Genomic DNA, 27,187 nt, shown 5'->3' with positions numbered 1-27,187 from the left:
TTTTCAGTAAAATATGTATATAAATACATAAAGAAATACATATTTTATTGAAAAAAGAAAAAGATTTTTTTCTTGCGTAGCCTGTATGCAGAAAGACTTAAATTTAACCGCAAAGGAAGAACTGCAAAATAACTTTAGTGTTGTACATTGTGATCTGAAAAGCCTGAAAGACTCATTTTTAGAATAAGCAAGTATTTTTGGAGAAGGAATTTCTCAGCATGGGTCATGCTCACTGTCATTAGCAGTCCCATCTGTTGCAGGAGCAAGGACTTATTTGTGGACAGCTGCTGACTATGCAGATGCTGCCTTGTTTATAGATGTTCTGGCCTGAAGTAAAACATGAGTGTATGTGCACATGGAGCATCTTTTACCTGTGTTTAGAGTATTGCTTCGTCTTTGGTAACAAAAATAGTTGCTAAGATTGTGCCTGAAGCCTTGGTTAGCATTTGCCTGCCTGACAGGCCATAAAAGACTGTTAATGTGCCTGGCATGTGTAAAAATAGGTTACCTCCTACAATAGTCTGTTACAAATAGCCAGCTACCTGCTTATCAATCCTAGTCTGATTCCAGCATCAAATGGGAAAGCTCGTATTTGGAGGATTGGTGCACATGCAAGTGTACATTGAAGCCTCACATCATCCTCCTTCCATCCAGGTCCTGTTGCCTTTGGAAGATCACGTCAGGGCTTATAGGTTTGCTGCAGCCCCTCTCTGGACATAGCTTTGACTGCCACTGGAGTAGATAACATTGCCAAAAGCAGCTGCAATGGTATTTGGCTACAGGTAAATTCCAGAAAGTACAGGTGTCATCTGTTTCCCTAGGTAGAAAATACAGCTTAGTATATTCACCATGAAATAGAGCAAAACTGTGGTACAAAGGAAAGACAGTGAAATCAGGCTTCCATCAGGAATGAACTTGATTTACTCGTGTTTTAAAATGAACCGGATGGCATCAATCAGTTTTAGTCTACTGTTAAAATTTCATTTATTTTAATGTACAGAGAAAAAGGTATTGAAAGTAATCACTTGAAAGTGCTGACATAAAATATTATACAATGTATTTTTCCCAGATTTAAGAATGAGTCAATAGAATCAAAAAGAGATAATCTGCAGTTTAATTTTATCACCTTCAAAGCATGTATAGTACAGAAGATACACACACTTTTTTACCAAAGACGAGTATACAGTTATTTAAAATGAATGAAATAAATCTGGTGAAAGAGTAAATAGCTTTTAATTTAATATGTAATCTGACAATATGCTTTAAACTGAGGCATGCATTATGTGTCACGTTCATGATTCAGATTTGGATGAGTCCTTTAGGTCCCCTTTTCCATCTCACTGCTCTGTTCCCTCTGTCTTGTCATTGTATGATTTAAAAAGGAAGTTTAATTTGTCACGTGCTACATGCTGATTTGAGTGACTTCTAAGTTGGGTGGGATTGCAAAGGTTTGACCCTCCGTCACTTTACCAGGATAGTGATCATCACAGCATTCCTACAATGAACAGTGGCCTCTCTTTGTCAGATAAAACCTATTTTTGTTGCCTCTTGGAAGGGAAGAAACACAAGGGGGTATTTCTGCACCGGCACATCCTAAGTGTGAGACCTCTATGCATTAGAAAAATAGGGGGATTGATCCTTGCAGACACAACGTAACTATGTATTTTCAGGGTGAAAATTCAGGAGACCAGTGTGCCTGGGGAAAGAAAGTTCAGGAGAGGTGTTTTAGCAGGGAAAAAGTGATTTCTCTTTCCAGTGGCTACAGCTTTATGGATTATCAGTAATAAATTTATTGATTCCCATTTTAAGACTAATTAGAACATTTGCCTCCCTTACTTATACAGAGTAGTAATTTCATTTTAATTCCCATACTAAATCTATTTGTAGTTAGCTTATACTCAGTTTTTCTCTTGACAACGTGACTTTTGCTTTGATGTCTTTTGCTCTTGCCAGATGCCTGTGTCCCCAAGTGTTGCTCTGGTTCCTATGTATGTCCAGTCTAGCTTCTACCTTCCTCATCTGGCAGAATTTTCCTTGACAAACATATCTACACATACACTAATTCACACACACACATAATTAACTCCTGTGCTCTTATGCTTTTACAGTTGAATCATCCTACTTCCCTTTTAACCCCATTTAAGTGTTATGAAATCATTACTGCCCAGTGCTAAGAACTCAGGCTAAGAACCTGTCCTCTCATGAAGAAATATTTCCCCTGCCCAATTCAATAAAAGCAGAACACATTAAAGGTGCAGATGACATTTAACTTCCATTCAAGATATCTGTGAAAAGTGCAAGCAGGAAACCCTATAACAGTTATAATAATTCTCTCATTCAGTCAGGAAGTTCTCTTTAGCCCATATTAACATCTTACACTAATTGGGGAGGAGTCAATAGATTAGCCCATGGGTCATTCAAAGTCTGATGATGCAGTGACACACAAAGGTTTTCTTCGAAGAGTCATTACCTGATTAAATAATCTTTTGCCAGAGCCTGAAATTCTGTATTTATTTCTAGGCTCTTTTAGAAGGCTTTGGAAGTGAAAGATGTGATGGACATATCCAAGAGATAGGGTGCCAGAAAATTAACAGCCAATGCATAATCAATATTTCCAGCATCTATTGATTTATGTCAGTAATTACTTGGTAACCCATAATGCTGACTGTTGTCAAAATAGTCTGCACTTTATGGTGTAAAATACTAGCTGTGCCAAGGGAATCCTTATTTATCTCAATAAATTAAGTGTAATAGTGATAATGCTAAGCAAGTGTTTATACTATATGGCACCTTTGACACTGGCCAGAGAGCAATTCATTCAGAAGGTTTCTAGGCATGAATTAGTAAAGAAAATAGGAATTCCTGTCAGAAGCAGACAGCAAAACCCATGGGTTGAATCAGCCTGGGCAATGCTGACCTAGAATATTATTGAAATACAACAAGTCAGCTTTCCTGAAAACTCACACAGATGCTGTTCTGTTTGGCATTTGTATTTTTTATTATTATTTTTTTTCCTAAGGAAGCAACAGTCTAAGTTGCATTGCTAGGAAGCTCTTCATTATCTGGTAAATGACAACACACACAAATTGAAATGCAGCACTGAATTTCTCAATTACCCAAGTTACTAGTTGGTACCTGACTCTGAAAACAGGGGACCTGCAAATTTACCAGTTAATTGCAGCTCTGTCTCTGATAGTTTGTTCTGAGCACTTTTAAGAACAGGTGCTTTTGAACGCTTCTCAAAACAGGTGCTTTAACTTGCCAACTACATAATGCTTTTTCAAGCTGTAACGTATTCCTAATTTCATTAAAATTCACAGGAAGCTGTGAATTCACAGAGGATTAGAGTCATGGATTTTCAGTAGCTTACATGTATGCTAAGCTTTCAAAAACAAACCCACAGAAATTGTGGCTGTGTGTCCTGGTAATTGTGGGGCAATATTAAACAGTAGTTGGCACAATCACACTCTTGTGTTTCAGTCCATTTTAGGATGTTTACAGAGTGTCCTCAACTTTATACCTGATTTAGTTATAATGATGTTAATTATCACAGCAGTAAATCATGTATTGAAACCCTTGACTATTTAAGTGTTCACCTGTTGCCTGAGTGTGTTCTTGTTTTGTTTGTGATAAACACCTTCCTTTTCTGGCTCCTCATTTTTGTGTTAACATCAGCAAAATTTCCAAGATTTTTGAATAAAAGCATAAAACCTGTTTGTTTTTTTAATAAAAAATGAAAAAAAAAATAAAATGAAAAAAATGAAAAGAATACTAACACAGTCTCTGATTGATTTAGACACGAAGGCAAAGGCCATGTGTTAGTGCTATCAGTACTAGAGCTTAAAATGCTTAATGGAAGTTGTTAAACTTTATTTTTTTGCCATGATTTAATATTGGCAAAAGATTTTTGCTGATCCATACTTCTGTAAGATTAAGTGTTCAATTTAGCAGTGTAGTTTGCACAGTTGAAGCCAGGCAGGGGTGTATGAAAGGTCTTTTACTGCAAAAGTCACCAAAGATGTAGACAACAACATTTTATAGCAGAAATACTCTGGATGAAAGATGTTTGACCCTTACATGTTTCCTCCATTGTTCTGAGTTAACATGCTAAAAAAGGTCTGGGTGTCTATTATCTATGTTTAATATTCCATTATATCTGGTTGTCACATAACTCGGTTAAGTAACAATAATACTGTGACACCCACTGAATCTATTAAATTAAAAGTTCAAGTGTGAAGCTATGGTGAGGTACCACAGTATAAGACTAGCAGATATTCCTCTTTTGTTTCTATTAAATCCTTTATGTAGTTGTTTCATTTAAGAATAAAACATCTGAAATAGGAATCTAAAATACCTAAAAGAATGTGTAGATAGATTTGGGGTAATTTATATTATTAGAAATGATGATGTGTATGTATATATGTATATATATATATAAGAAATTAAAAATTGTCATAAGGAATAAGACAGTTGATAACAAAGAAAATGCAAGACCAAATAAGAAAACATGAAAGAGCTCTATGTATGTCAAAAGTGTATGCTGAATGTTTTAAAGGCCTGGTGGATGCTGAGATTTAAGGGGAATTATATACTTTTGTAAGTTTATTAGCTATGAACACCTGAAGTGTTTTAGTAAATAGTTTTACAAATTAAATGGCAATAGTATATGTTGGACAAAACAAGAGAATTAACAAACTCAGGAGCACATAATGAGATCATAAAGAAAAATACAATTTGGGAATAGAGGTTTGACAAACCAAATTTCTTTTTTTCCTATGTGAAATCCAAAACCTGCCAGGTTGACTTTACTGCAGCAGGAAGCAGCCTACAGTCTATTGGAAACCACAGTGAAGGATCATGTAACTACATCAGGAACACTGAAGAAGAAAAGCTACTGGTAGCAAGGTTATATGTTCCTTGGCTCTGCTGGTTTTGTGCTTAAGAAAATAGTACGTAAACTGTTAGAAGTTTACAAAGACAGCATTTATACATTTTATTTTTTTTTTGTCTAATCTGGAATAGACAGATATATCAGGAGTTAGATGGACCTATACAAGTTATTTTAATTCATTCTATCTGTAGTCCTCATGAAGTTGAGATAGAATTATTTTCCTTTGGTTGCATGATTCTGAACAACCAATTTCCCTGTCTGACATGAGAAAAGGAAATCACAGGATATACTTTTCCTTTAAGTCAATTAGTTTCTGATTTGTATTTCAAGACTATGTTACTTTATTCATATATATGATATATTAGAATCTTGGGTTTTGGTTGATGTTCATTTACAGTAGTTAGTATGATGAGAAATTAGAGAATGTCCTAGTAACGTAAAGTGTCTGACAAGAACGGGTGGATAAAAGAAACACGCAGTGTGTCCAGAGGATAATGGTTTGATAAAATTAATTGGACTGGGCAGAAGAGCTCCAGGTAACTCTGCCTTTTCCAAAACTCTTCAGTTGTCCTGATGACACTTTTGTGGCTAAAATGTCAATCAGATAGTCAGTCCCTTGAAGGACTGACATATATTTCTTCTGTTTGCTACAAAATTAGGATAGGTACAGCCTAGAAACTAATTACAGCCCCTGACACCAGAGAAGGGTCAGGCAAAATAGTGTTTGGGAGGGGAGAAGGAGTTGGTGGGAGGACCAAACAATGAAAAAAGAGGGGCTCCAGCTCACTGCAGCACAACACTGCATGCCCATGGGGAGGACTGGGGGCATGATTCATCCTCATCCCCACTGGAGAGGCAGGGCAATGTTGGTGAGTTCCCTTCTCCACCTAACTCCATTCCGCTCTCCAGAGACCACAGTGTTTCTGCTTGTGTTGGGGAATAGTTTGTGAGCTTCCTCAGACAGCTCTTGTTTTTCATCTTGGACAGTTTGACTTCTTTACCCCACATAACAGTTGGGGGCTGAGTAGTAACTCTGACCTACCTGGGGTTTCAACAGACGTATAATTCACTGGTTAAGTCTCCTCTGGAATTAACAGGAGGTTTCCCTCCTTCTCATCCTGGAATACGTAGATGAGCAGCCTTGCTTTACAACTTTTCAGTTTTCCTCTACCTAAAACAAGTAAAGAATGAGACACTGTTTCCTAATTTTGAGTTAACTATGTTTGTGGGGGAGAAAAATTACAATAAAATAGTGTATGCTAAAACTAGAGCCTGTAAAGAACAAATTTGGGTCTTTCCTTGAGGAGGAAATAGGAAGCAAATGAAATATGAACCTTTGATAGATCACATCTGCTGAAGAGGAAATGCATATGATGTAGTTAGCTGCTGTCATTCAGTATTTCATTTGTAATTGGTAATACTACAGTCAAAAGACTTAAATTAAAACCTTCATATTAACTTACATTATTAATACATCAAAAAGTTAAATAGCAAAAACAAAAGTTCTGATAGTTTTTTCTTTTTTTTTCTGAGTTGCATTATAAAAACATCAAATCTTTCATTTTTATCAGAAATGGGTGTTAATATATTAGTTACTGTGAAACAGGCTTCACTGGGGAGAAGCAGGGTTGTGAAGTTAGCAAATGAGGAGAGATAACATTGCAGCCTAGATTCAGGATTCTTTTTCATTTTATTTTTATAGATGAAACCTGTTCATTACAGAGAAAATAAATTAAAATAAAATAAATAAATTAGAAAACTAATAGCTCCAGAAAGATACAAGATATGAAGAAGAAAGAAAAAAAAAAAATCCTCTCTGTATGTGCTTCAGTCTGTGACAAATACAAACTACCTTTCCCTCACTGTCAGAAGCATATCTGTGAAGGCTGAAAATATTGTGGCCACAGCTGCAATCAGCAGATTCTGCTGACATGTAAGAGCAGTCCTGCAGAGAAAGACTTGGAGGTACTGGTGGGTGATAAATTGAACATGAGCCGGCAATGTGCATTTGCAGCCCAAAAGCCAACCATATCCTGGGCTACATCAAAAACAGCGTGGCCAGCAGGTCAAGGGAGATGATTCTCCCCTTCTGCTCTGCTCTTGTGAGACCACACCTGGAGTATTGTGTTCAGCTCTGTGGCCTCCAGCACAAGAAGGACATGGAAGTATTAGAATGAGTCCAGAGGAGGGCCACAAAGATGATCAGGGGGCTGGAGCACCTCTCCTATGAAGAGAAGCTGAGAGAGCTGGGGTTGCTCAGCCTGGAGAAGAGAAGACTCCAGGGAGACCTTATAGTGGCTTTTCAGTACTTTAAGGGGTATATAAGGAAAATGCAGAGAGACCTTTTCCAAGGGCATGTAGTGTTAGACAAAGGGGTAGTGGTTTTAAACTGAAAGAGGGTAGATTTAGATTAGATACAAGGAAGAAATTATTTACTATAAGAATAATGAAATACTGGAACAAGCTGCCTAGAGAAATTGTCAATGTCAGTGTTCAAGGCCAGGTAGGATGGGGCTTTGGGCAATGTGGTCTAGTGGAAGGTGTCCCTACTGATGGCAGTGGGGTTGGACTGGATGATCTTTAAAGGTCCTTTCTAAGCCAAACCATTCTATGACTCTGGGATTCTATGAAGTAAGGCTCAGCTTCAAAAAGAAATGCATCTTTTTGACAAAGAGCTTAACCTTGAGCTCTAGGGATGATACATGAAGGTCCAGCTGCATATGAAAATGGACATAGCGACACTCAAGAAGAGTTTGAATAGCTATATGGTCTAGAAGAAGAAACAAGCAAGAAATTAAATATTCACTTGTCTGCCTGTGCACCAAGATTTCCATACCAGCTGGAGATGAGGGTTTCCTAATGATATGTTTATGTTTTGAAGGGATATGGTGTTCTTAACAGGCAGATTTTCTCGTGCTTGATGAGTATCTAACATCTCTCTGTTTCCAAGGACCATTGGCTATACACCAATGATGTGTTGATCTTGATCTTAAGGAAAAGCCCCAGTGGCAGCTGTTCTGTATTTTCTTGCGTTATAATTCACAGAAGTTAGCATCTCCTACTGTAGCAACTACTTCAAGTGCTTTTTCCAATAGTTAATGTAACTTAATTCTGAGTGTTGAACATATCTGAAATGCATATGCCTTTAAGATTTTCCACCTTCATTTTATCACCTCAGGTACGGAAAGTCTAGTTAGTAAGTATAAAGTTTTTTAAACGTGAAATCTGCTGGGGTAAGAGAGCCAAAAAGAAGAAAACACCTATTGGTCTCAATACAGCAAGGCACGTACAGATAAGCATGTATCCCTGTTTGACAAAGTACTTGAGGAAGATGCCTTTATCTTGCTAACCTCAGTGGGATGTAAGCGTATATGTTGTACTCTGAAGCTGGAGCTGCCTACACAGAACTAGCATCACAGAGCTGGAGACTCCCAGCTCTTCCTTATTGATATTTATTAGGTTCTGATGGGATAATTTTAAAGAACTGAATTATGGTTGAAGTCTTGACACTGCCAATGGTTTTGAAACTGAAGAAACTATGGGTGAAAGGACCTTTGTGCCACTTCCATGCCCCTGGTGCAAAATAGAAAATGCAAAATGAGGTTTTGTTGGTAACCCAGATTGGCCTGTGGAAGGTTTAAGTCTTGTAGAGAAAGCTGATATTAAGAAAAAGTGCTAATAGCTATAATTGTGGTAAGTGTGAAGTACATAGCTAGCTGAACTGCTCATAAAAATAAGCTGTTTTTAGCAAGATTGAAGGACAGGACAAATGTTACCTTTGCCAGCACAGTAAAAATGTCTAGCCTTGTCCTTCATCAAAGGAGTCCCAGGAAATGAATCGAATGCAGTATGCACATACTGTTTTTCTGCACAGAAGCAATGCAAGCTGTAACTAGTGTTGCTGTTGATTTTATTGGAGGTGTTAGCTAACTTGACAGTTTGACCTTTCTCTTCTGATGACAAACACTTGGGAATATGCACTAGCATTTAGCTTGACTTGACTTTTAGTGCTTTATTTGGTGGTACTGCTGCTGCCTTTTGGCTTTTGTGAGGGAAAGTGCCTTTTTCTTACATTCTCATCTCCACCTGTAAACCGGACCGCAGTGAAGAAACTTCTGCCCTGAAAACATAATATAAAGATCTCCTTGCTGGCAGGATGCTGGCTGCTATTAAGCACAAACAGTCGGTGTCTGAGTATGATCAAGTTTTTACCTTAGCCTTATAAATATTCATTAACTTACATTTTCACTAATTGCTCTAGAGAAAGAGAAAATGTTAATTTTTAATCAATAATACAGCATCCTTGAGAACATTTTACAGTTTAGGAGTTCATTTAAGTCCCAGCATATGTTGTTAATTTTGGCTGTTACATGTTAATTAGTTTGGATTTTTTTTTAATCAGGAGTAGCACTAGAAATGCAAGCTATGGAACTCACATTGACCTAAAAATTTCTGAGCACTGGTCAAGTAAGAGCTCCTGTGTAGAAGAGGCAGTATGTAGTTACTCGTTTGAGTTTCCTCGATGAAGTCAGCTGATAAGGAAATTTACTCTTTTTCTTAGTGTAGTTTAACCATCCGTATGTGTAATACTCAGGAATTTCTTCTGATTAGTGATTTCACCATGTTAAGGCACAATGATTATAAAATTGATGGGTTTTTTGAAAGTTAAGTATTTTAAAGCACACAGATTTATTCATGCAGACTATCAATTACTTTGATATCCTTTGAATTAGCATTAAAGTTAGGGGTCTTTGAACTGAAAGGATTTCATTAATTGCAGGCAAAGATATGGAGTCCATAATTCCTTTGGATGGAACTGTCATGAATTTTGAAATATGGCAGAGGGAGTCATTAGCAGAGTGCCATTCACATTGGCTCATCAGAAAGGGAGTTTGATGTGATTGCCTCAGGCATAGTACAGAAGGTCAGCACGGGCCAATACCCTCAGCTAACAGAAATGTAGAGAGTTCACAGAGCTGCATGACAGCTAGCTCCAGTAATCCTGACTCCTCTGTCTAGATGAGTTGTTTCTCAGGGAGAAACCTATTGTCAACTGCTCAAGGCTCTTGCCATTTAAATTCTTAAAGGGATTTTATTTTTTATTATGTGACATTTCTATAATATTCTACATGACTTAACATTATTTTTAGGGGTAGGAGTAAGGTTCGATTAGAGATTAAGGATCAAGAGGATGACCTGCTCCCTATTTCTGTGTTTCACTTCCAATTTTTCTCTGTGTTTAATGTTTTCCTAGAGTAGCTCCTGTGTAATTTCACATATTGTTAAATAAAAATAATAATAATAATAATAATAATAATAAATCTTGCTTGAATCTTTGCAGACTGAAAAGATATGTGACAGGCCAGGAAGGGACATGTCTCCACATTTCTCCACTTCATTTAGCAGAGCTTGGGCACAAAAAAAAAAAAAAGATGGTTGGAGAGCACCAATCACCAAGTCTCAGTTGTTTTGTGCCTAGGCCACTATAAATAAAAGTGCTTTAGCTTATTCTATTGGTGCAGGACCAGGAGTTGAGGCACACTTGAATGGTTGGTGGCATTTACCTTTCTTCCCCCTGCACCATAAACAAGAAGGACACAATTCTGAGAGCGTATAAGTGCTGGCTGGCAGAGCCAACAGAGGTAATGAAACATCAGAGTTGTCCCGAGGGTCTTTGTCCAATATAAGAAACTGAAAGTAATATAAGTAGATAGGAGAATCTAAACTTTTGCTATCCGTCTCAAAAATAAATAAATAAATAAAATAAAAATAAAATAAAAATAAAAATATGAGATCTTGAGCAGTTTCAGCTGCAGTATTAGATTTCAGTTACAAAAGTTTAAATCTTAACCAGGTCTGTAGTGGACAATGAATATTTCACACTTAATATGGCTGTTGAAATTGTATATATGATTCTGTGACTTCTGGTTGACTCTCAGAAGTCATTAAAATAGGTGTCTGCCTCAGACTTCCCTTATTATTCCTCCTACAACCCCACTGCCCCATTTTAATGTTCAGGTGAATGTCCCCCAAAATGAGAGACTGAAACATCAAATTGTTTTAAGTGGCCCGGCTTTACAGCTGACACAGACTGTGCATGACTTCATGTCTACAGAGAAACGTAGGTATGAGATTAATTTTTCTGAACCTCATTTATTTCCATTGCTTCTCCAGAATGGATGCAGTTTCTTCACGTGACACTTACTGGTCTGTCTCTACAAGAAGCTATTTGAGATTGACTGAATAAACCACTTGATTCATAAATCTCTCAGGTTACTAAATTGATAAATCTGAAAGGACAAGCAAAAGGATGAGGAATGCCCAGATCAGACTGATTGGTAGCAGAAATTGATCTCACGTAGAGTTTACAGTGCAGTAGAACATTCATTTTTGTGCTGGGAGAGGGAGAGGCTTTCTGTGGTGTTTTTTTTCTGTGGTTGCTATTTATCTTTTTTATACAACTGCCTTTTAGGAAGTGTGCGAGTGGCACTCAGTCCTGGTTGCATGAAAGTTCATGCATAGCCTCTGGGGCTGTGAAAATGTTCAGTTGATAGTCAAAATAGAAGGTAGGTCACTTACTGCTAGTCATATTTAAATGTGGTGATACTTTTTTGGGAACTGCTTTCCGTGCCATTACAAGTACACACACTTTTTTACCCTTTTAAATGGCACTACAGGTTGTAGCCACATTATCTCTCATAAGCAAGACTTAAGCTTTTATGTATCCTGTCAGTGTCAGTGTAAACAGATTTTTTTTTCGAGCAGTCAAATTAAAATTGCACACCATCTGTCTTGTCCTACTATCATTCAATAGTACTTTGGTTCTCTGGTGGTCAGTGATGTTTAAACCTTGACCAAAATTTAATTTCAAAGTGTTACTAGCTTTTTTGTTTTTGTTGTTTGTTTTTCTTCTTTGTTATCTACTTACCTATATTTCAGTATCTGGAAACTTTCCTATGCCATGTAAGTTATTTTTCACTTCTGAGCTACCTTTTTAGGTAGAATACGTTCTGTTTAAAAAACTACAGATATCGTCATTCGTAAAGTTGAACTGGCCAATGGTGATACAGCTTTTATCTATGACAGCATTGCTTCCCAGCAGGGAAGATGCAACAGCCCCATTTTGAGGGAACCCAGAGATGACAATATCATCATGAGGGAAGAAAGCAAAGTGGATGACCAGCTGGAGGGCACATACATATGTATATATATATATACACACATATATAACTGTGTCTGCGTGTGTATATATATATGTAAAAGGATAGACAATTCTGATAAGATCAAGGAGTGGTTTATTTTGGTCTGATTTTCTAGTTACCCCAGAAATCCACTGAGCAACCTTTTTTTTTTTTTTTTTTTTCAGATGTTGATTGAATCTAAATATAAATCCAAAGTAAATTGCATATCCAGTTATTCCACACATGGGAAGAAAATGCATAAATAAGCTTAGAATCTGTTTAGATTTGTTTTTAATGTTCATTTTATTACACATGCCCCCTGACAGTTATTTAATTTTAAATGGTTTGGGTTTTGAGTCATAGATTTTGAGCACATATCCCTTCAAAGAGATTATCAGTGCTGCTGTATTCTTAAATAAACTGTGATGTAAATAAAGCAAAGTAAAAATGCTTTAGTAAATAAATTAAAATGTGTTTAATGTTGTAGTTCACAAGGCTCAGATAATTTTAAACATCATCCTATTATTTTCAAGGTCTTTCCTTCACTTCTTAATATTTAAAAATGAAGTACATTAACAGTATTTTACTCTAAATGAATAGAATAGAACGTATAAATTAAATACATACAGTGCATGTAATGAGGTAATAAAATACTAAATGCAGTATATATAAATTTACATTTACTGTAAGCTGATTCCAAATCCTGCATGCCAAATTCAAATAAAATTCTCACTATGCAGATGACTACCTCAAGTACTAATATAAGGTCTGCTGTGATGCAAACTTGTATAATTTGGTCTAAAATGGGTTTAAGGGGAAACAGCTAAACAGCTTTGGTGTTAGTGTAAGTTTGTATGAAAACAAATCCAACTGAGGTGATGGGATAGGTGGAAATAATTGAATACAGCAGATGTAATAATATTGTTTATTTGTTTTATAATTTTTTTTGGTTGGCGTTTTTTTTGTTGTTGTTGTTGTTTTTTACTTAGCCTTTAAATTAAAGAAATGAGTCAGGATCTTAGTTAAAATACATATTTCAAGGCAAAAGCAAGACAGAGACAGACACACGGAGAAACAAGCACAGTAAACATACTGGGATGTTTTTCTAGCACAAACTCTTAAGGTAGTGTTTTGACTACTGCTAGGGCAGTCCTCCAACTTTGCCTTGTCTTTCTTCAGGTATCCTCATTAGGAGTTAGAGAATGCAGAACATTCCTGGGCTCAGCCTTACTGGTGAAGAAAGAAATTAGCATGGAAGCACTCAAAATAGTTAGAAATGTCACCGCCTGACATTAATTTTAAAGTAAAGATCCCAGCAACATTGATTTCTTTTTCAGATGTTTCAACATTTTCAAAGCCACAAAATGATCTCTCTCAGGCTATCAAAGGCTGTTTTAAGATTATCTGAGCTCTTTGTACGAAGAGTCCTTGAGGATTCCCTGCCATTTTTGATCCAAATGTGTAGCTTTCATATTGATTGAATTGAAATTTTCATGAGAATAAATCTCCTTGTAGCATCTTTCTATTTTATACCTCTGGGTAAAGCTCTGCTCCCCAGACCTCAATTAAATCAGCATTGACCTTGCAACTCTCAGTAGAAAACACAAGAGTTCATCTAGTCACTTTTTCCCATGTTGTTTTTAAAAAGTTGTTGTGCCCTCCAGAATTGTAGAAGCAAACCTCTAAAAATATATCCAACGCACACCATTAAAGTATTTCAAATGCAATCTCCATATTAAAGAAAAAAATTATTTGACTCAATGTGTTCCTTCTGGAAATAGTTAAAATAATAGAGAAGTCCATCCAAAATAAATTTTCCGTTCTTGTTTGTACTATTTGCTAACCTGAGTTCTCCCTGTATTTCTGACAGGGAAGGTTGCATGCCACTGGAGTTTCATTGGGTTCAGTCCACCAGCTGGGCTGGCTGCTGGGAGCTGGAGCACGATTTGCACGCTCCTGCACAGCTCTGGGCTTGGGGATTTCCTTGCCAGGAGCCAGAGATCAGGGAGACCAAGAGCCTTGTGCCAAACTGAGCTTGCATGATGGGAATTATTGGGATAGGACAGAAGTAGCATAAGTGGAGCAGGGTACAACATAGGAAGGTTTTAACTGCCAATTGGGGAAGCAGGTGTGCCGCTTATCACTGGGCTTGGCCAAACCGAACTGCAGGCAGTGCAGCCACTGGGTCTCAGGATGCTTAGCTTTGGTAGAAAATAAGTTCTATAGGAGATATAGCTGAAGACTGGGGTGCTGAAAGAAGTAAACCCTCCAAATTTCATTTTTTCACCCTCAACTCCACAGAAGGACTTATACATGCATAGAACGTACACAGAATACAGACCTAAAGTAAAGCTGATGCTTCCTGATTTCTGAAGACGGAGGGATATTTTATTCATAGCATAGAAGCACAGATGTTCCTAAATACAGAATGGATTTATAGCACAGAAGCACAGACGTTCCTAAATATAGAATGAATAATACAAAGCCAGTTCTAATTGCATTGAAGGCACTGCATTTTCCATGTTCTTCTGTACACTTAATTGAGCGTTAAAGAGAAACTGAAGCATAGTTGCATTGTGGTTATTCTGACTGTAAAATTGACCTCTTTGGTAATTTTAAGAGCCTGTAATGTTTTTTTCATATGTCTAGAATATGTTACAGGTGTTTAATTTTTCTTCTTTTCCATTTTTCATACAAAAATTTTGAAAACCCTTTATTATACATTGATGTTGAACAGTACTACAAACCAAACCCTAATGACCATTCCACAAGGTTCACTAATGTTTGTAGATTTTAATTATTAACTGATTTTCAGACTCATCTGTTCTATTACTTGAGGGGCTTTTCACTCCCTTTCCCCCCCTTCCCCCTTCCCCTTTTTTTAAGTTGAGGTAACTCAACTTAAACTTGTTAAGACTTGTTAAGTCCATGGTCAGGGAGAACTGTTCATCTGTTTTAAATTTCACTGTTCTGGATTATTTTTTGATTTGGATGAGTACTAAAATCATGTTCATTATGGACTGGGGGAATTTCATAGCCTTCCCTGCTATGTGTTCTTCAGTAAAACTTGTTTCTTCGTGTGCCATCTGCAGAAGTCAACTCCAAATTCATTTGTCCCTTTATATTTACAAACCAAATTAGATGTTCTCACTGGCTATTTTTCATCTTTCTTGTAACCATTTGATGTAACAGTGCACGCTTTTTGTTTGTTTGATTGATTGTTTTTTTTCTGATCATTGTCTGTTATAATTTCATGTATTATAGTAGAAATTGTAGGATCAAAAACTGAGACCTGATAAATTCTCTTCTCAGTGTACTCTGAGCACTTATTTGTCTCCAGTCAGACTGGTGTTTTGAGTTGATTGTAGTTTTTTCTTCAGCTGCTAAAGGAAGGCAAGAGGAGTTAACACTTGTTTTTCATTTTACTAAAAATTGTGTAATTGGAAGGATTCTGTTAGTGTTAACTCAGAGAGAACTGTGGCCTGGTAAAAGCAGGGCCAAAAGAAAACAGAAGATGTAATTGGACTTAAAGTCTGGAAATCTGGGACTCAGAAGTTTTCCAGTCCTAGTGTGATCTGCTGTGCCTAACAGAAATAGGCCATGTATCCTGGAAAAGAAATGTAAAAAGGTCAGGCATTTTTGGCAATTTGGATCCGTTTGTTCAGGTGTCTTTAGCTTGTACAGAAAGACTTAGGATACAGGGAATTTATAATCTGTAAAGCAATTATTATGTAACCAGCACACAGGAGATAGGTGGGATGTGATGAGCTGTTAGGCTAAGCATCTGTCCACAAGCATTAGCATTAGCTATTAGGCTAAGCACGCAGCACCTCTGAGCCTGGCAGGGAAGGGTCAGCCTCTGCAGCCCCTGGCACTGGCTCTGCAGTGCTGCTGAGCTGCCGTCTGCCACCAGCTCCGTCATCAAGGCTGTCACTGGCAGCTCAGACCCGTGGCCCGATGCTTCCCAACTCGCTTTACCAGCCTCGTTGCCTTCTTCCTTTAGGATTTTACACCCTGCCGTGTTGGTGTCCTTCTCCCCCTTGAATCCTTCAGCCCCATCTCAACAGTTGTATCCCATTTGTACGTTCTCTTTCCTTGACACTCTGCTCTTTCACACAGTTCTTTCTCCCAGTTTAGTAATTTTCTCAGAAACTGGAGGCACAATTGCACCGTTGGACTAGATCAGAGCTGGGCCTCCAATTCTGGAAACAGAGGCAGCCAGGGCCCTAAGAGACAAAGGGGGAGCCTACAGCATCAGTCTGGTTCTGCCATAGTCCATTTTTATTACGGACAATATTTAAAATCATCAATACTTAGTAATGAAACAGTTCTGAAGATTTTGCTTCTGAAAGCACAGATGCCTTCTGGATTGCATACAGCTTTCCTCCTTGCATGAAGATGGACAATTGTTCTATATTTAATCTTTCACTATCTTTTCAAACCATTGATGTTTTTTGTCTTTTCATAACCACTTTCAGATGCATAGCATAGCTTTATAATACAAATTCTATAACCAGGAAATGTATATGTTGCATACATTATGGAGCAAAATAAGTCATATTTGCATGAAGGCATCTGTGCTTTCGTTTCACAGCATAACTATGTTATCTTGCTGTATTCATAGAAAAAATCCTTATAAACCAATGTTTATGCAAATGCTGAAAAAATCAGATATCCAATAAATTATTTTTACAGTCTAGAATCACATTTGGTCTGAATTCCTTCCTTGATAGCAGACTGAAAATCTACATATTGAATATCAAGGAAGTAGTCTCTCTATTCCAATGGATGTTGTATACTTATGCAAATTACTACTCGAGTTATATAAATTTAGTTTGAGGTTATTATAGGGATAATTTGTTACTTAGTAAAGTGGTTTGTCAGGTTACAAGACATTAATCCTCCAATAGGTCTTTAATTAGAAGAGATGAACTAAATAATTCATAGCTAGACTTGGCCTGAAAACATTTATACTACTCGATTATACCATTTTACATGCAATGACAAATTGTTTTGGTGTACTTCGGAAATAGTGGGACTTAATTAATTACTTCCAAGGTTTTAGACATCTGTGATAGGTTCTTTAAATGCATTAGATTGGAAATTCATACACAGGCTAAAAATAGAGTTGAAGTCCTTGGGGTTAAAAAGCTGAGATGAAAAGAGAGCATTCTGTTTGCAGGAAAGAGCAGGAAGCAGCTGAAAAGAGAAGAGGAATGGCAGCGAACTAGCATGTCCAATTCCCCAAATATTTTTGTGCAAAACTGAGCTGGAAATCATTAATATGTGAAAATGACGTGTTTTAAAATGTGAATAAAAGGAGTGCGCTAATTACTTCTTCGCCTTTTACTGATCTGGCCAATTAGATGGGAGAGGTGGCTAAGAAAGGAGATCTGAGTAGGAGCCCTAAAAACAAAGGAAAAAAAGGGATGATGTTTTTCTGTTCTGAAGTTTGCAGATGAGATTAATTAAATGAGTATAATTTAGTAGACTGGAACAGGAGATTCTTTTTCAAGAACACAAGAGAAGTAGGATGGATGTTGTAGTAATCTAAGATGTAGTATACATCATTAAGTGGTGTCTCCAGATGATGGAGCTGTGAGTCATGCTGCTATTGCATTTGCAGGTAGCAGGAAGAGCAGATAGAAAATTGTTACAGTCATATGATTATATCAATCTGAGGAAAAAATCATTTTGAGAAGGATATTTATTAATTTATGCTGTGAAGTATTGTTTTTTACAAATTAGATACTTTTTTGAACACAACCTAGGAATGCTACAAGATTGAAATCCATAACCCCACATCTGGATTTAATCCCTGAAAACAGTCCTTTTAAATATGGACAAATGTCTAATTTTTGCTTTTGTACAGTCAAATTGATGACCTTTATATGCAGCCTCGCAGCTGGGGCACTCATCCGGTGCTCTCAAGCTGTCACTTCAGTTTCCTCCACAGCCTGAGAGACCTCAAATGCACATCACCTACATCACAAGAGGACATCTCAGCTGGGCAAAAGCAGCTGCACCATTGTGCTGAATGCAGATGTATGAGGCCAGAAAATGAGCAATCAAAAGGATGGAACAGATATGTCATTTGAAGACTACACTGTCATTACCCAAATGACGGTTTGAACACCATGCAGCAAGAGAAGGGAGTTTTATCTATGACTGCTTTCTGACTTTTTGCTATAAATACTACTACATACCTACAGGCAGACCTGGAGGTTATGCCTGTATCATTTAGTGGTACAGATATGGCTACTGGGGACAGCCAGAAGTTTGTGAAACATCTCCATGGATGGAGGGCAGCTAAGTGCCGTTTAATCTGTAAATTCGGTGCCTCAGTGCTTGTGCTGCTTTAGACATTTGACACTCGAGTTTCAGGTTATATGTGAAAATACTCCTCTGGCCAAATCACTGGTATTATGAACAGTGGCACTTAGGTTAGCAACCAATATAAAAACATGATGTGTCTGGAAAGAAATAAGAATGGAAAAAGCAGTAGCCACCTAGTAGCCATCGCTGCAAGAGTGCACATACTTGGCCTCAACCATAAAAGATTTCACAACTAATATTTTCTAGTGATCCTAGGAAGACTCAAAATATTTGCCACCTTTGGGATAATTCTAGGTATTATGTAGAAATTTCAAACAAGTACATTAACAAGTAATGAAGAAAGAGTCTGACATCCACCTTGGAAGCAAAATAGTTCCATGTATTATAAAGAGGTACTGATAATAGAAATGCAAAGAAGAAAAGGGATATGTAAGGTCTGAGTAAAACAATTTAGTGATATAAAGGGTAAATAGCTAGAGAGTAGACTTACTGATTGTGTTTGGCTGGTGCAGATATGTGACTTACACTGAGGCTGAATTTTATGGGTTACATGTCAGTAAAAAATCACAGCTCACCTTCAAAGTAATCGCTTTATTTCATAACTATACAAAATCAGATGAAATTTTCTTGTTCCATTTTTCAGTCTGAAACACATTTTTACAGATCCCACTTTTTAGCAGGTCAGGGCACTTAGCGGGAGCTGCAGCAAATTCTTTCAATTCATTTATCAAAGCATTTGCAGCGCCCATTATAAAACAACAATAGATGTTAACAAAAGGAAGTTAATCTGTATTCTATAAATAAAAAGCTAGAGAACATCAAAGCTACTTGCAAAGTCCTGTGTTTCTTTTAAGTTTCATTCAGTTTCCCTTCTTTGCATCCATATGATGAAAGTTTATTTAAGGAGCCCAGCTAAAATATTCAATATTGTAGAAAAATAGAATAAAATAAATAAGAAAACAGCCAACGTAAAGAGAAGTAAGAAAAGTGCAGCTGAGTGAGAAAGATGTCAGAAAACAGCTTAGCTGTTGGTAGCTGTCATAAGCCACTGAGGCAAAGCCCTGCAGACAGGCTTTAGTTGGCTGCTGCCCTCCTCAGCATGCGAGGTCAGTGCCCTGAGCAGGTCCCGCAGCACCGCTGGAAGGAATTGCAGCAGCACGCTCACCCACCAGCATCCCCAGCCTCACTGCCTGCCTGGAGCTGAGCCTGGGTCCCAATCAGCTGATGCTTCCAGCATGGTTCCTCTCAGCCCACCCAAACAAAACACGATCTGTTGGCCTTGCAGGGGCTGCTCTGCTTTCTGTTTGAAGTTTTGCAAGCCTGCTATAATCTGCTCTGCTGTTTTGAGTTTGTTCGGAAGGAATCTGGTTGCTGATGGTTGCTCCTCTGCCTCCTGCCTTTGGTAGGGGTAACACTGGTGGGTGTGACACTGAATGATACGCACCAAGACAGCACTGAAACAGTCTTTGCCTAAAAGTCTTAAAGTCAAAATCAACAGGGGAAAAAATGGTTAATCAAGTCTCCCAAGATAAATTGAAAGGTCAATGGCAGAGCTTGAATATGGAGTCTAGCAAAACAGCATCCTCTGCCAAGATAATCCATTACATGTGAAGGATGCAGGACAGAGGCAGCAGTACCAGTAAAAGTCAATGTGATCTACCTCGCTGGAGCCTGGCTGCTGAGATTCAGCATCAGGTAGTGACAGACACAAAGTTCCATTCCCTACAATAAAGCCCATGAAACCTGAGAGAAGATTGTCTAGATTGTCTCTGACATATTCTGAAGAGCTTTTCATTTTAGAGTTTGTTGTGTGTATATTACTCCAGTGTTAATGCATCTCAGTTTGCTTCATAGATTTTTAGGGATACATCAGGTGTTTGGTTTGCTTGGTTTCAGAAGATACCAAGACAAGTAATATCAAAATCCAGCCCTGATGGCATGCAAAGAGGTTAATTTCTGCTTATATCCTAGGTGAATTCAGCCTGTGACATTGTTTGAAAGTAAGTTAAGCTGTCTTCTATGATTTATGTTTTTTCAAAGCACTTCTTACAGCTGGGTAAAATAGATACCATTTGGATATTTTACTGTTTAGAAAAAAAAAATTACCACACAAGAGACATCTTTAAAACATTACTTTATGTTGTCATATGTAATTCTTAGCTGTTCTTCACTGTTACTAAAATTAAGAGTAATGTCCATTTCTCAAGCTATTTAAATAATATTTTGCATTTCTCTTATTTTTCAAATCATTACTTGGATAAATACAGCCATCCTAAGCATACACTGCATTCATGACATAGATCTTAAAACAGTAAGATATTTTATAACCCACACAGGGTTTCCATATTTGACTGTTTGCAAAAACAGCTATTAAATGCTGAGAGTTGGAAGAAATGTAAAATCTGGCACTGAAAGGAAAAAAAAAAAAAAAAAGGAAGACTGGGATACAGGAGCAGTCAAGCTGTGTTCAAGTATGCAAGCTGTGCAACTCCTCAGGTGTGGCCTTTCAGGGACTGGGGGTGGTTTGTGCAGCTTAGAATGTCTTTGTTGGTGTTCAGTGAAGGTAAAATCTTTCTGGCCCACAATGAGGCAAATGAAATTTAATACTCTTTTGCTGAGTAGCAGATTGCTCATGAGTCTAGGAGTTGCTCTTCACAAGTAAGAAGGAATGCTCTTGTCTCAGTTTCTGAATCTGGCCTGAGCTGGCTGTGCTCCTGGCAGACAGGCTCTATATGTGCCAGCTGGGCCCCATCACACACAGATTTCCCCCAGCTGCCTTATAGGTGCCTGTTTGAGCATGGCCCCTTGCTGACACACTGTATGCCTTTGCATTCTGGACAGCAGTAACCCCATCTCCTACATGCCCAAGGAAACCTGGTGCAACAGCCCACCTGCCTCCAGCTCCAAAGCCCACGTGCAGAGGAGGGGTGAAGCCCCCACATTTTGGGGGTGGGGAGGGTCCACAGCCATATCACAGAACCACAGATCGGTTGAGGATGGCAGGGACTTCTGGAGGACACTTGGTCCAACCTCCTGCTCGAGCATGGACACCCAGAGCAGGCTGCCCAGCACCACGTCCAGGCAGCTTCTGAAAGTCTCCAAGGTGGGAGACTCCACAACCTCTCTGGGCAACCTGTGCCAGTGCTCCACCACCCACCCAGCACAGAAGTGCTTCCTCATGTTCAGCTGAAACCTTCTGTGCTCCAGTTTGTGCCCATTGCCTCTTGTCCTGGCTCTGGGCACCACAGAAGAGAGCCTGGGTCCTTCCTCTTTGCAATCTCCCTTCAGGTATTTGTAGGCACTGATGAGACTCCCCTGAATCCCCTTTCCACGAGGCTGAGCAGTCCCGGCTCCCTTGGCCTTCCTCACAGGAGAGGTGCTCCAGTCCCTTCACCAGAACTGGGCTGAGCTCTCCCTTCCTCCAGGAGCTTTAAGTTTAGGGTGAGCCCAGCCTGTGGGGCTGCCAGCCCCACCTGAGGCCTTGTTAACCTGATGAGGGCAAGGTGGGTGGTTCCTGTTCGGAGGGCATAAAAAGGAGGTCATTCCCCCCTCAGTCCTTTGGGAGGTTAGAAGGTGTTTATGGGCATCTGTGTTTGGTCAAGGAGAAGTATAATGGAAAGGACTACAAATGTGCTTTGGGGTGAGTGTTTAGGGACTGTGGTGTGGGGGCTAGGCCTGCGGCCAGGAGGAGGGAGGCTGCCAGCTGGATCTCTCTGGCCAGGTTGGCCACATGTCCTGTGGTGAAAAGGAAGGGTGGTCTCTTGTCCCCAGGAAGTGTTGCTCTCCTCTTTTGTAGTACAGCCACCATGGGGGTGCATGGCTCCTGGCAGGCTGAGAATGTAAAGCACAGGTTTGGTTTTGTTTGCTGTGGCTTGCTTGGTTTTCAGGGGGATAGAGCAAACATATGCCTCATGAGTAGGCTGGTCTGTGAAGTTGTAGAGATGTGTACAATACCTCCTTAGCTGAGGTCATAGCTATTTATTAAAGCTCCTTCCCCGAATGCAGGAGGAGGGAGGGGGGCCATGCAGTGGGAGAGCAGGTATGTGCTGCCTGCTTGCCTCCATTGCAAGCACCTCCTGCGGTTCCTGTGTTGCTGTCCTAGCCTGTCCCAGCAGCAAATTCGTGGGGGTCTCTTTTAAGGGGTACGTGTAGGGAAATAAGGTAGTCAAATGAGTGTACTTCATTCTGCAATGTGTGGATGTTAGCTGTCTAAAAGGAGCTTCATCTTCCTTGGAAAATTTCTGGATTATGAATAGAAAAACACACTATTGCTAAATAGACGACCATTGCTACTATATGTGATCGCTTTATCCTGGTTGTAGCATGCAGAACAACTCAAGTTTTCTTATACTTGCCACAGCACTGCATTGACTTTTTGATAGAAATACATCAAATGCTAATACTGACTTGGTGGAAATACAGCATTGTGATTACTGGTAGTATTTTTTTTTTTTTTAAAAAAAAAGTATGCTGTGGAAACTTACTTCACTGGACTCTTACTTCATCTACTGCTGGTTGTCAGAGATTATCTAAAACACCTTCATAATTAAGATGGAAAATTAATGGTCATATACAGAAGAAATATTCAGGACACTCTAGGCTCTTGTTTGCATATTGTAGTTTCTTGGCTTTGGCTATGTACTGGATTTACTCAGCAATATTCAGCGTTTTAAAAGCTTCATTAGAGTACAAAACAGCTAATTTTTAAACTGCCTTCTGGTTCACTTGTAGAAATGTTTCAAAAGTGAAATAAAGCTTTTGAAGCCTGCCTGTGCTGAGCCCCTCAAGGTGATGTTTCTTGACTGCTCCTGCCAGCCTTCTGTACAGCCAGATCACCTGGTGGATTAAACATGGTTTGCAATTAGGCACAGTTACATGCCTGGTCTCTGCTACATGATGGCAGTCATCCAGCAGTGATTTTGACTCTAATGAAGTTTCCTGACCTTTTAAACTTTTTAAATTAAAAAATAAAAAAATAAAAAATAAACTAACCTCTTCTCACCCCTTTACCAAAGCACCAGTATCTTACATTACCTTCTAGATACTGAGGATTTTTCTTCAGTGGCTTTTGGTGTGCTCAAACAGCAGCTCTCCAAGGTGGTGTCATTGATATGGGTCTTTCTGAGAATACTAAGGAGAAAGAGTGTTAGGAAAAACAAATCCTACAGTAAAGACATAATGGGAGGTCTCCTGTGGGCTTTATGTCTTCTGCCACCCCAGGAAAGATGTTTACCTCCCCTTTGGGTGATATGACCTTATCTCAGATGGTGGCTGAAGAGTTATAATGTCATACTAATGTTTCTCTCCAGTATTTGTTTATAAATTTGCTTAGAGAGCTTTTTTCTCCTTCTCTGTCATCTTTATTAAATAGCCTGGAAGGAGCTGGGGGAGGAAGCTCTATGAAAGGAGGAGCTGGAAATAAGGGGAGAGAGATGAAGTTTGCTCATATCTACAGAGAAACCTCCTTTGACTAGTAAAAACTAACTTTTATCCAAAGTGTAATTAAAGTTACTTTGAAATGTCTCTGAGCAAGAACATATGAGGAGTTCAGCTGTTTCTGGTTTGAAATACATTGTGACTGGTTCCCTTAGCTGGGCATGTTGTAGTATACTGCAGTGCTTTTCAGGCTTGCATTTTTTGGCCTTCCTGCAGGTGAATGACGTGTGCCTGGGCCAAGCTTCAGTGCAGAAAGCTCTCCCTATCTGTTGGTATAAGTCCAACTATGCAAAATGTAGGCTGATCCTAATCCATGACAATGTTAATGTTGAGTGAAATTGCTAGTTATGTAGCTTCTGACACTTCTTTAGTGGTGTATTCTATTGTAATATTCAATAATCAAACTATTCAAAATAACTTCTTATCATTTAAGCTACAAGACTGTATCTCGTATCATAGAAGAATACAAAGGAATGTATTAAGTAAATGATATTGAAAAGACACAAGATGTATGTGGTCAGAGCCAAAAGCAGAGGTCCAGTGTGGCCCAGGAGCTCTCAGTAGGGCAGAGACACTTGTGCAGAAGTCTCAAGGAAATTTAGCCATGAAATTTGTACAAGAGAAAGAAAGGAGCATAGGCAAGAAGCTGGCTTTGCAAAAAGACATTTTTAACAGGTGACTTGAAATGTGGCTGTGGTGCCTGCTGAAACCAGCTGTTAAAACCTAAGGAATAATCTGGGTTTCTTGTGCTGGCTAGTCCTTTTCCATGGTTCTCTTTACACATTGCAGACTTTTCTATGTGAATGATCGTATTATTATACTGGACTACTTTTTTAAACATGTGGAGGGTGATAAAAATCAGGGGAGAAGGAAGAGAAGTGGTGAGATGTATTACACAATGTATCACTTTCAGGTATTGCTGATAGTTTGCAGGCTTAGTAAATGCATTTGAAACAGAAATGTTTGCATAGGTTTGACTACTTGTCAGTCAAAGCTTTACCATATCCTCTGTAACAGGAGATGGGGAAAACCATGCTGGATCACTTGCTTTATTACAACTTACAAAAAAAAAAATCTCATAAATGGAAACTTCTATTGTGTAATGGCTTATTACATCTTGGTAATGAAAGAAAAACGTTTGCAAGTTGATGAGAATTCTTATTAACAAAAAGCTGTTGTCAATCAAAAATCGCCTTTTCTTATATTAATTGTGAAGCTAGCTTTACAACACGTGAAATTGAAGCTTTTTTGCTGGCACCGAAAAGCTTGCTGTTCTGCAAAGAAAGATGATCTTCAATTTGTTTGCTTTCCAGGTCCTTAGTACAGACATCCAAGATCTTGAGGGGATTCTATCTTATATCATGGCTCAGTCTTCCTGTCTTTGCTGTTACAGGTGAAGTCAGCTTTGCAATGACTTCTCTCTGCTTAAATACGGGCATAAAGAAGGACAAATAAGAGGTTTTAGGTAACAGCTTGTCACCTAAAGATTATGCAGCAGCCTTAAAACATGGGGTACAGTGTTAATATTATCTTTATCTGTGAATATGCTGACTTTGTTGAATTCTTTGTTATACAGAAAGTAAGCTTTCTCTCTTGAAATTTGATTAAAATCTCCATTCCAGTCCTCTTACTAATTGTTGTTTTCTAGTAACAATGCTTTTATATGAAATGAACTTCTGAGTCCTTTCTGAGCCTTCTCCATCCTGCTAAACAAGATAGGGAGTACAAACAAGGGTCTAAGCTGGCATCTGGAAGAGAGAGAAATCACAGGAGTTCAGAGCTATTGGACTGGGCAATGCTTTCATCTGATCTCTTACATTTCTTTTATCTGCTCAGTGAAATTTTTTAGAACAAGTTTTATGCTTTTCCAACATTGTTTTTCTGTGTTTTTCTTAATGATCATGCAGGTAAGGAGCTGTTATCTCAGAATATTTTCTTTTGCTACAAACCATTTAATATCTCATTTTCCTGCAACATTTGAAAGTACTTAAGCATCTGTTTCTTCTGTAGTTTCACCTTTACATGTGAAAGTGAAAATAGCACTCTTTTTTGAAGACTTTAGCTTTGTTTTTTCTGTTTGTTTTTCCAAGCTGTAGTCTTGCAATGACTGATTACTGAGAAACTTATTTCTGGACACGCTCCTTTGTGTGCTACAGCCATGGTATATGAATTATGTTCCATTACCTGTTGCTAAGTGAGTTGTTTATTATGTTTTGTCCATATACTCATTTGTATTCTGTACCTTGCAGCAATGCCAAGCAGGACAGAGCAGTCTCATTGTTTTACACTGACAGCAGAGTACATCTTGCTTAGCTTAAAGCATTCCCCACGTAGGCATCCACATGTGAACTGGCAGTGTTCCTTTTTGAAGGCAGTGGCCCTTTTTGAAGTCAGTAAAGAGAAAGAGGCCTTTCTAGGATGTGGTCAAGATCATCCTAAGGTTGGTGCCAAGAACACATTGGAAGTATCTTTTTCTCTCCACTGACGTGTAAACATGGCATCTTGAAGTAATCATTTTCAATACATTTTCAAGACATTTAATGTTAAGTGACACTTCTACCAACTATGTTAAACCATTGCCTTGACTGTGGAAAGTACATAGAGATGTAGAATTTGTGAGCATTACTTACTGGGGGATTAGTACCAGCTCAGTGTTCTCAAGTTAATTACTGTGTGTTTTAAAGTTTTTTTCTGCTTTTTTATTATTATTATTTTTAATGTCTTGGAAAAACAAGGATTTGCTTTCATCTGGGTGATAATTTTTAAGTAGTCCTTGTGTGTTATGGATTAGTACCTCTGGATGTTAGAAGCAGAGAGAGATGGATATGTGGGCAGAGGGCAGGTGAAGATGATCAGAGGTGCAGGGCAAAAGCAATTTATCAAATTTTTTTACTGAACAAAAAATGTGATTTATTCTGTAGGTAGTCATTGCATGACATCTTTTGCTGTGATTCATCATGAGATGTGCCTCTACCATACCAATGCAGGGGGCAGAAAGTAGACAAAGAATTTTGTTCTGCTCCTGTGCAGGAGGCTGACAGAGGCTTGTAATTTTTTGCCTGCTTCTCATAAGGCTCTGTGGAGGCTCTGATTTGTGTCATGCTTTACTGAAGATTTTGTGGAACACCTCTGTCTGTAGTACCAAAGAATTGCAGTAGATTTGGAAAAACTTGTCTTTTATGCCCTAATTGCCTGATGACGTGACTGAAGGATGCAACCATTCTGCTAGTGTTAGTGATATATTCCAAGCTTGTTGGAATTAGAAAAGACAAGTTTCTATGTTTGTTTAATGTGACAAAATATCAAAGGAAAAACGTGGCTTTAAAAAAAAAAAAAAAATACT

At 38.4% G+C, this 27,187-nt stretch overlaps 1 protein-coding gene across 6 annotated transcripts in view; it reads left to right on the top strand.

Moving 5' to 3' along the window:
- Positions 1 to 27,187, top strand: part of SASH1 (SAM and SH3 domain containing 1) — a gene marked incomplete at its 5' end in the record, with an annotated part of 511,807 nt that overhangs the window by 159,618 nt on the left and 325,002 nt on the right. Inside the window, one exon of one of the 6 annotated variants that reach the window (XM_083830241.1) lies at positions 21,963 to 22,048. The exons of 4 other annotated variants lie outside the window; for them this stretch is intronic. In XM_083830241.1, the coding sequence (XP_083686367.1) occupies positions 21,988 to 22,048 (61 nt within the window). Of the gene's footprint in view, positions 1 to 21,962; positions 22,049 to 27,187 lie in introns of those variants that run through there. One more of the 6 variants, XM_083830234.1, reaches the window with a different exon arrangement.

Source organism: Anser anser (assembly GCF_964211835.1).
Source record: "Anser anser genome assembly, chromosome: 3".
NCBI lineage: Eukaryota > Metazoa > Chordata > Aves > Anseriformes > Anatidae > Anser > Anser anser.
This window is presented reverse-complemented; position numbering and strand designations above follow the sequence as displayed.